The 10,113-nt window shown below is 45.0% G+C and overlaps 1 protein-coding gene across 1 annotated transcript in view; it reads left to right on the top strand.

The window, feature by feature from the left end:
* TMCO1 (transmembrane and coiled-coil domains 1) overlaps positions 1-9,917 on the top strand; it is a 19,079-nt gene extending 9,162 nt beyond the window's left edge. The window contains exons 5-7 of the mRNA XM_010581756.1: positions 260-327; positions 3,912-4,056; positions 9,434-9,917. Coding sequence (XP_010580058.1) covers positions 260-327; positions 3,912-4,056; positions 9,434-9,532 — 312 coding nt within the window. The 3' untranslated portion in view covers positions 9,533-9,917. The remainder of the gene's footprint in view (positions 1-259; positions 328-3,911; positions 4,057-9,433) is intronic.
* The last annotated feature ends 196 nt before the right edge of the window (positions 9,918-10,113 follow it).

The following is a 10,113-nucleotide window of genomic DNA, read 5'->3' as shown; positions in this document are numbered from 1 at the left end:
CCGCACCCCCCCCCCCCCCCCCCCGAAGCAGCTCTTCCCATCAGTGGTCCTCTCTGTGGCTGCCTTCGTACCCAGCTGTTGACCAAACTCCTCTTTGGGAGTTCTCCAGTCACTTTTACAATCCCTTTGGCCTTCTGGGTCATCTTATTTCCTTCTAGATTCCAGTGATACTGTACAAAGCCTGTTCTTAAGGGTGTGAGCCCATAATCCTTCAGCGTAGAGATAATCAAAACGACAAGCCTGACCTTTCTGCTTGCAGGTTCGGATGAAATCCATGTTTGCCATTGGCTTCTGCTTCACTGCCTTGATGGGAATGTTTAACTCCATGTAAGTATCAACTTTCTGGATTTTTCTGAAATTTTCATGGTGAATATATTCTCCACCTTCCGTCTATAACCTGAAGCATTACAGTGACAGAGTCCCTCCAAGAACCATAACTGATCTGTATAAAATGGATCAATATTTTATATGAAGATGTGGTTGTTTGGTTACCGTGCGCATGTTCTGCTCAACAGGGAACACTGCATGTTGAATGCAGTCAAATTGAACAAATTGCATTCAATCTAGACACAACTCTGACATCCTTTCTGCTTGGGAACATCTTGATTAGGGCAAGTTTGGTAGATGTCAGGCAAGCAGCTACAGTCTTCAGCTTCTTTGGCTGTGCTATAATAGTATGACCAAAGAATGCTCTCAGAAGCAAAACTGGGTCGGCTCCCTTGCCCTTAGAAATGAGCTATAATTGCAGAGTTTGTTGTTGCTCTACTTAAGGTGATCAGAGTCAAGGCACTAACAGGTCCAGGCATGGGCTGTAATCTTCATTTGCTTTAAAAATGACCTGGGATAGGTCTAGTTTTAAAAAAACAAAGACAAAAAAATCCGAAACTGGTTTGCATGGTTATAGACAGCTTTGTTTCAGACATGCAAAACTGAAAGACTTTGCTTGACTTTTAAAACTTGATTCAGTCTTGAAATGTGAACTTCCCATTGGCTGTTAAATCTGAAGATGATGTGAATATGGTTAGTATAACCTTTGGGAGGCTACTTAAAATCTGGGCAGTATACTTGTCCTGCAAACAGGAATTTACGTTCTTGGGCACCAAAACCTTTGGCCTCTGTGCTGGCAGTCCCCAGGATACAGTCAATTGTTATTTTACTGCAGATCTGTGGGTGGGTAAATTGCAAACAGGGGGCAACATAATAACAGAAGTGCCACTGTGTGGACTCTTTATTTATTCAGCTTAGTCAGACTTCAGCATCTAGCATTCTCTGGAATGCTGTGAAACTGAGCAGAGGAAACAGTGCTAAAGGACTTTAAAATTTGGGTACGATCTTGAGTCATTGATGTCTCATTTCAGTGCAGCCCTGAGCAGGATGGAGGTGCGTTGTGAGTCACGTGCCCAGCAACATAGCGTCTGTGGGGGATTTACAGTGCTGCACCTGAGGCCTTCAAGTGCTTGCCTAGCTATTTGGATGCAATACAAACACCACCACCACCTCTGCCCCTGAAAGAAACTGAAAAACAAACTAAAAGAACCCACCCTACTCTGCCCACTTTCCTAGAGTGGGAAGAGGCTGTTCAGAGTATGCTACGACTGACAAGTGTTACAGGACTGTAAGTTCATTAAGAGCTTTATGAAGGAATTGATCTTGGTTAAATCCTGTGTGACTCCTCCTTCCATAGATATTAATCTGAAAAATCAGTTTATTGGTTTCCTCCCCTTTAAGACCACCAAGTTTGTCTTGTTCCTCTGTTGAGGATTCCTGCCCACAGAGGCCATGCTATTAGACACAGAGTTGACATGAAGCTTTTGGGCATATCTTTCATTTAACTGACTCCTTTCTTTAGAGGGAACCTGAACATGAACAGCAGGAGTATCCAGAGAACTCACTGATTGTTTGAATTGAAATAGCTTTCTTGCTAATAGCCAAGGCTATTGAATTAAAATCCAAAGATTTTGCTGTCTGGCCTTTGGGGCTAGATAGTTAAATTTTTGCTCCTGGTCTCAGTACAAGCTACCTAGTGCATTTGTATCTGAATTGCAGCTTTGGTGGGTTGTATCTGCACTGTTTGAAGCTGATAGAATGGTTTGATGGAACTGGTTCTCACATATTGTCATTCTCTTGATGTATCATAAAGAGCAGCTGCTTGTCTCAGGAGGAGAGTACTCCAGTTAGGAATTTAGGAGGCTCTTAGGCTCCCTCTGGGAAGCTGCTACTGTCAGGTCATCCATGGAGGCTTTGTAGGTGTGGTAGGAAAAGGAGGAAAAGGGTGGCTGACACCTGCAATGGCTGTAGCCTCATTTGCTTGCCTTTCCTGTTCTTGAATGAGTTCATTGCTCTGGGGGACAAAAGGAGCAGGAATTGCATGGAAGTAGCATGATGTGCTGCCCTTTGGACAAGTACTGTGCAGACGCTGCTACTCTGTGGCTGGACACCTCACCTTTGCCAAGTGTCAGCTTAGCCAAAATGGAAATTACTGTGATGACTGGCTCTCTTTCTTAGAGTGTCAGTAGTAATGGGACAGCAGGGTGGACCATGCTGGAGGGATATGTAAGTGTCAAGAAGGCTGGTTTAAACCCAAAGAGCAGAATGCTGTGCTGAGGGTGACCAGCTGAGTGACTGTTGTGGTTTAAAAGTTATGCTAGGGCAGCAAGATCTGTAGCGGTGGTGGCCTCTAAGCAGATGGGATTTGTCCCAGGAAAGAAATCAGCTTCTGTATGTCTCAATTTTCTTGTCAGAAACTTTTTAATGCAGTCAGTTCTCAGTCTCACTCCGAGTTGTGCATTTCAGTATCCCTTCACGATGACTGTGAAAACCTGCTGGAATTAAAAGCAGGTACCTTGGGATGCTACTGCTGAAGTACTTGTCATTCTCACAGCAGGAATAACGCAGAATTTTAAGCCACTGGGGGATGTTACAGGGAGATAAACATCCGTTCCTAGCTCTTTTGCCAAACTGCCTGTGAGATGTAAACAAAGTTGGTGTGTGTTTGAGCTGTAACTGTGTGAATGCATCTCCACAGGAAAGAACGCTCATTTAGGATCTCTTGAAACAAGAAACACCTGTTAGAAAATCAGCGCATGTAGAGAAAATAACATCCAAATATGCACATGCTGATGAGGCATCATACACACTTACTTCAAAAGATTGGGTTGACTGTCTGGGTTGAGAGAAATCTTTGCAAACTGGCCAGAATTCACACTCTGCTTGATGCCCTGGAATGTGGACCTGGAGGAGTTCCAGGAGCAGGACAGCCTGCTTGGAAAACATGGTATCATCCTGCATCTGCACTACCTTTGTCTTCAGAGCTAATGCAGAGAAGACTATTGATATTAAAAACCATTCTGTTGATGGCTCTTATGCATCCTTCTTTTGCTGAGAAGTATAGCTGCTCTAGGAAGGGAAAAGGTGTCTTTCGTTTATGCTCTGCTTAAAAAATGCTCTTCTGCTTAAAGCAGAGAGTCCATCTTGGACAATATGGCAGGGTGATAGTCATCCATCTTTTATTCAAGTGTTGACTGTGTTCTGGGAAGTGATCTGCTAAATTTGACTTTTAAATAAAATGCACCACTACACTGCAAAACACCAACCAAGGTTTCACAAACCAACAGCTTGTCCAGCTGATCACTTAAATCACTATGAAACACTTTGTCTCTGTGGCAAAATTGTTACTGAGGGAAGCCTACTTACCCTGTAGATGACTGAGTGTGGAGGGCTTTGTGAGAGAGGTGTATTTAGCCTCCTTGGTGTAGTGTATGTAGAGGTGGGCTGGAGAAGGCAGCTTGGCTTTCTGGCCTTCCACGTAGTCTTATCTGCTCTGGTGGCCTGTTGAAGATGCTCACTTGTTCTTTCTATAGTCAAAGACTCTTTTACTGTCCCCAGTTGTGATCCAGTGCTCTCTTTTCCAGATTTGATGGCCGAGTGGTCGCAAAGCTTCCATTTATCCCCCTCTCGTACATCCAAGGTCTCTCCCACCGCAACCTTCTGGGTGAGGATTATACTGACTGCTCCTTCATCTTCCTCTACATTCTCTGCACGATGTCTATCAGACAGGTGAGTACATTGCTGTGTCTCTTGCATGCCTGGAGCAGGGAAAGCACATCTCTCTACATAGAGGAATCTATTACTGCTGTCCAGTTTTGCATGTATAATCTTTGATCTGTTTGTGGTTTCTGTGTTTGCCTTCATTCCTATGCTTCATATTCAAAGCAATTCTAGGTTGGGATCATAAAAATAGCCACTATCCTGGACCGGTATGGAAGGCTTGACTGGAGACCTGCACCAGGATGCTAGGGCAGAGTTGGCAGAAATGGTTCCTTCCTTGTGTGTGTGTGTCTGATAGCTTTGCGGATTGCCATACCAAGAGATTGTCTCCATCAGAAGCCAATCTAAGTACTGCTTCTTAGTAATTATGACTTTTACAGTAATGTGAGAAAAGAGAAGTGTAGCATCTTTAGGGGAAACTTGCTTCGTGGCTCGAGGTTCTATAAAGGTTCAATCAGTCCATAAAGTTGCTAGAAAAGTAAGGAAAGAGTTAAACGTGTACTTTTGGGTTTGTCCTTCCTGTTTTTGCTGACTGCATGATTTTTTTTTTTCAGGGTCTTAAGAACTTCACCTTTGGTGTCAAGGCTCCCAGTGTTAGGGATGTGACACAGAAAGGGGGTCTGGTATAAGGAGGCAAGAGTAGGCTACATATAGCTCTCCAGTAAAGCTGGTTAGTTCCATCCTTTGAAAAGACAAGCACCAGTAAGGGTAAGGGAAGTGCCTGTTCAGCAAGGTTCACTAGCAGCTTAAGTGGCAGAATGGCTGGTGAGGACGAGTGGGCTTTCTCAGTGCAACCAGCAGTCTACTTTGCCAAATTTCCCCAGAGAGTGCTGGGGATAAGTTAATAGACTCTGGGGGCTGGATGAATGCTGGTGCAACTAGCTGCAAATTACCTGCTCTTCTGTATTTATATTTCCTCTTTCTTTGGTTCACTTCCTGAATTCTTGCTGCTTTTCTCCTTGACCGACTTGTAGCTTTTCCTCAGGGGGTGCCAAGGGACTTAGAAAGACTTAAAGCAGATCAGCAAAAGGAAGTGGCGTGTTATGCCAGCAGCTGTCAGAAGTTTGGATGAGCTTGATAAAGCAGCTTAATAATAGAGAGTTCCCTTAGTCACAAAGTGCATGCTAGTGAATCAAATTCTTCATAGGCCTCCGAATTGGGTGCTTGTGTTGAAATGGATCTGCATCTGGTCCTGTGCGAAAGCAGATAATGAATTGTAAAATAATTTATGGTGAAAGGGTCATCTGGAGGTCATCTGGCCCACCCCTCACTCCAAGCAGGGCCAGCTTCAGAGTACCAAAGGCCAGGGGCTTCCTTATTCTGTTTGCTGCAAGACAAATCTTGTTTTGTTTCACTTCCCAGTAACTGGAACAGTGTTTGCTGCTTTGAAAGAAATGAGACCTTTTTAAGTCTTAGGATCATCTTCCTGAATTCCTGGGATACTGTGGTCTGATGCTGTTGTTTCAGGCAATCTTGTCTGGTGCTGCCCTGTGTTACTCACCTGTTGCATGAAAAGTCCCTTCTTTCCAATGTTGCAGATTATTATATGAAAATAAATAGCACCATCAGCAAGATTTTTCTGCATCCATTGGGTTGATTGGGGAACTCCCTTGCTGAAAAATCCCCTATGGATTTTTTTTGTCAAAAAATATAATTCCTGTGGTTAGTTCTAGTCCTGGGCATTTCCTGATGTTTCTTATTGTGAAATCAGTAGACAGCATGAACTGGGTGGTGGTCCTGTCTGGTTCTGGGCAGAAGTGCTGAGCTGTTTGCAGTGGGATGGGCTTTCAAGAGAAATTCTGGGAAAAAAAAATTGCCCTTATGCTTGAGAGTTCATGCTGATAGCCTTGTGGAGGACGTAAGTTACCCTTCTTCAAAGCAATCAAGTGTTTTTGCTTTGAAGTGTTAGATTGCAGTCTTCATAGTGCTGCCTTATCTATATGATCTTGGTTAAGTATACCTGCCGTTCTCCAGCTGCTAGGCGGCTCAGTTTCTTCCTCCTTGCTACATGGAGGGAAGGGCAGAGACCAGCCACATTAGTTTGTGCAAGAGCTAGGAACTGAAGCTGTGATTGGTGGCATCCTGCTCTTGGCTTTATTACTATTTGAAGGAACTTAAATGATAACAGCATTGGGAAGAGGACTTTGAAGCGCTGTGAGAGGCTGGGGAGAGGGGAAGAAAGAAATTAAGGGCTTAAAATGGTGCCAAAGACTTGCTTTTGGTGCTTCCAGTGAGTGACCTTGGAGGTGAAAGCTTTGTGACCCTTTCACCGTGTGCAAAAGGGGAAATCTTGCCAGGTCAGCTTCAAAACAGCTGTTAGCCCAAGGGAGGAGAACTGATTGATGTGGGAATTAGCATCTGGCTTGATGCTGCTGACACAAGAGGAGGAGGAGTGGAGATGTACCAGAAGTCAGGGGACAGGTTGCAAACAAAGGGAGACCATGCAAGCCTCAGCCTTCCCTTAAATCCTGAAGCTGCCTGTGAAGTGATCAAAGGCAGGGAAGAGAGATGTCCCTGTGGAACTCAGAAGTAGAGGAATTCATGTGTGTGTGAAAAAACAGTGACCTGGAGGGAAATGCGGGGGAGTATGTGAGAGGAGGGAGACTAACTGGACGGTGATTAAATTGACATTAGCGGGATGGGCAGTAGCAGCATCAGGCGGTCTCTTCATGTGGTCCTCAGGCATGTGGGGGTGATAAACTCTTCAAACACTGACTGGGAAGCTTGCTGCCTGTGACCTGGCCAGCATCTCCCAAAATAGTCAACTCACAGTGAGTAACTTCCTTTGCACTGTTCCCAGCTCTCCCTGGCACGTAAATCCTGTCCCCTAGTTCCTCCTGCCTTCCTGTTTGGAGAGAGGAGGGTTGCTGGGAGAGGCCTTCCAAGGGTCCTTGAGCTGTTGGGTTTCAGCTGGGAAAGTCTGCTGCTGGGCTGGGCGGGAGGCATAATGTCAGGGTTACATCCTCTGTCCCCGCTCCTGTTTCTGGGCTCCCAACCTTCACCTGTGCTGTTTGTGAAGAGGAATATGCTGCTGTTCCTCAGGCGTTTGCTGATCTTCACTTCCTTTTCGCACACGCTTGAACTGTAGATTAGGCTGCTTCTCTCTGAAGTGTGTTCCCAGTGGGAAAGGGAGCCAGCAATTATCCCTACTGCCAGGAGTGCACTTTCTCACACGGCCTGATCCTGGGGCAGGGAGCAACTCGCTGCCTTGTCTTTCAGGCCCCTTGTGGGTTTGAAGACAAAAGCAGAAGCAGCTCCAATCCTTCCTGCAGTCATTTGAGGAAAGTTCAGAAGAGCTCAGATGAGGAATTTGGATCCTTAAGTCTTACAGGTTTCCCTCCCTTCTCCTGAAGGTGATGGTCTTGTTTGTGTTGGAAGTAGACTCTGCAGACTTCTTGTGCAACGTGGCCCACAGCAGACAGGGCAGGCTTCTGTTGGACTTTGCCCCAGCCCTGGTGTTTTGAGCTGTGTAGACTTCAGGATTGCTGTCCAGCAAAACTTGCTTTGCAGCTAGTGCATGAGGCTAGCTGCCTTCCACAGCAAGGAGGGAACTACTATGGAAGGATAATGCTCAAGAGTGACTGTAGTCTTGAATCCACATACAGACAAGCTGTCATCTCTCTTCTTGGAACTGTTCAAGCAGATGGAGTAAACTTCAGCACCACAGTTCTTGTCTCTCTGATACTTACAGGAACAGCGAGGAGGCAGTGCACACTTCTTTGCTTCCATGGATGCTCTGTTAGGATCTCTGCTCTTCTCCACTGGTGAGCCAGTACAAAGCTGGTAGGATCCTGGTCCTGCCTGCTGCTAACGCTGCAGCACCCTCTGGTGTTGCTGAATCTGTCCCTTAGCTGCTTTTGTTTTCTCCTTTCTGTCCATCTCTTGACTAAGGAAGCTATGAGAAGAGGAACCACACGAAGGAGTCTCCCACAGTGAAATGCTCTCATATATATTCAGTTACTGAATATCAACCAGTGGCTGATTTATGTAGGCCACAGACTAAACCTGATGTAATTCCTTTTCAGGTGTTCCCCTCCTTTACTTTTATGCTTGTGTGTAGGCTGAAACCTCCTTTCCATAGTCTCCACCTGGAATGATTCACGATTTTTAAATTTTTTTTTAATTTCGCTACTGTGGAATTATGAAGCTCTGACTGCCTTTTTTTTTTTTTTTTAGTTTGTTCTCCTTCCATGATCAAAAAGTTCAAGAACTCTGACCTTGCTATCTGACCTATTCTGACAGTTATTTTGCAGAGGACACTCGGGTTTGAAGAAAATCCTCCTTCTTCCTTTGGTTGTCTCAATAGCCAGGACTCAGCTAGTGACACGAGGGGGACACAGTTGTTTTCTTCTTTCCCTTGCATCCGATGTCCCTGTTTTGCCAGCACTGCATGAACAGCATCTTGACCTGTAGTTATTGACAGTGAAGGATGAAACTGAAAGAACTGGTAGCTCTTTGTAGTTGCACTGTTGGAAAATTTAAAAGGAATTTCACAAAAAAAAAAAAAAAAGAAAAACATTAAATTTAAATATTCTGCTTTTAGCTAGTGCCTGGCTCTGCTACTTAATTCTTTCCTTGTTTGTTGTTTGCCACTGAAACACCCTGCTCAGATGCAGATGAGGTCATCTCAATAGTCAGGTTTTGGGTTTTGCTACATATGTCCTGTTATACTGCATGTCTCCACCGAACCATTGTTCTGTCTGCATCACTAGTATTCATGTTAATTCTGTGCCTAAGCTCCTGACTTGAACTTGGCACACACTCTGGTTGCCATGTTGCTGACCCAAATTCTGGCTGCATTAGGAGCGAGCCTTCCTCGCCAGCTTGCAGAACCTCAGGCTCTGATGACTGCCATCAACAGTGGTTTCTGGAACTTGTGAAAACTGAGGGCTGCTTTGTTTCTGCCTGTGAGCAGATGTTAGGAACCTGCTCCTGTGTGTGCACAGCAGTTAAATTGCAATGGTAACTATTGTAGGTTGATTTTTAAACCAACCTGTGTGCAAAGACATTAATGAGGTACCTGCCAACTGACTGTGTGGTGTGTAACTGGAGGTGGAAAAGAACCTTCAAACTAAATATGGATTTAAGGCTTTTGGATCATTTAAGGCTGTGGATCAGGCAGCTTTTGCTGAGGTGGGCAAGAGTAGCCCAGCTCTAATTGTAGCCATTGTGGATGGTTGTCTGGCTCTGTGCTAAGCTTTTTTGAATGTGTAGAGGTAGAAGTCCAATATATAGTAGCCAGATTGGTAAGGCTATGTGGGTGAGAACCTGAATCTGTTGGAACTGGTGGGAAGTTTGTAGTTGCAAGCAGAGTTGGGATTTCTTCCTCTTTGTCTCACTTGTCATGGTGTGACACTATTCTGCTCTTCTGTTCTTGTTTTTGCAGAACATCCAGAAGATGCTTGGTCTTGCTCCTTCCCGGGCTGCCACCAAACAAGCAGGGGGCTTCCTTGGTCCACCACCTCAGGCAGGGAAGTTCTCCTAAAGCACAGTTACAGCCTTCAGGGAAGGTCTGGCCAGTGCACAAGACTGCCTTTGGGAGGTAACCAGATGGGATTCTGCACCAGGCTTCACATGTCCAAAACCAGCCTATGCAGTATTGGCTACAGTCTTGGAAAAATCTTCCATTTGGAGTATTCTACCAGCAGTTGTTTGCTCATCAAACCAAGAAAGTTCTCAGAAGATAACTTGACCTTTTGTTTCTGGTGTTTCTGAGAAATAAATGGCATGGGCATGTTTATTTAGATGTCTCTTAATTGTGCTGTAGGACAAGTAGAAATACATTGATGTAGTGCAGTTGATTTAGTTTGCGGCATGAAAATCAACTCAGAAAGCAAGAGTGGCATCTGCAAAGTAGACAGTTTGGAAAATTCAGAACAATTATGCTGCAAAGTGACTCTCTTAGCCACAAGACTTGGCTCTAGTCTTGTGTAGTAGCGAGCTGGGCAAGGAGGTGGGCTTAGTTCTCCCTTAGCAAGACTTCCAGCGTGGAGGGTGAGGTTTTTTGTTGGCTCAGGTGACTGCAGGCACTGGAACCTGCCTCTGTGCCAGGCTGCCCTTGGAGGT

Source organism: Haliaeetus leucocephalus, unplaced genomic scaffold (assembly GCF_000737465.1).
Source record: "Haliaeetus leucocephalus isolate CR32 unplaced genomic scaffold, Haliaeetus_leucocephalus-4.0 Scaffold76, whole genome shotgun sequence".
NCBI classification, from domain to species: Eukaryota; Metazoa; Chordata; class Aves; order Accipitriformes; family Accipitridae; genus Haliaeetus; species Haliaeetus leucocephalus.
Note: the sequence above shows the minus strand (reverse complement) of the source record. Positions and strands in the feature narration are given on the sequence as shown.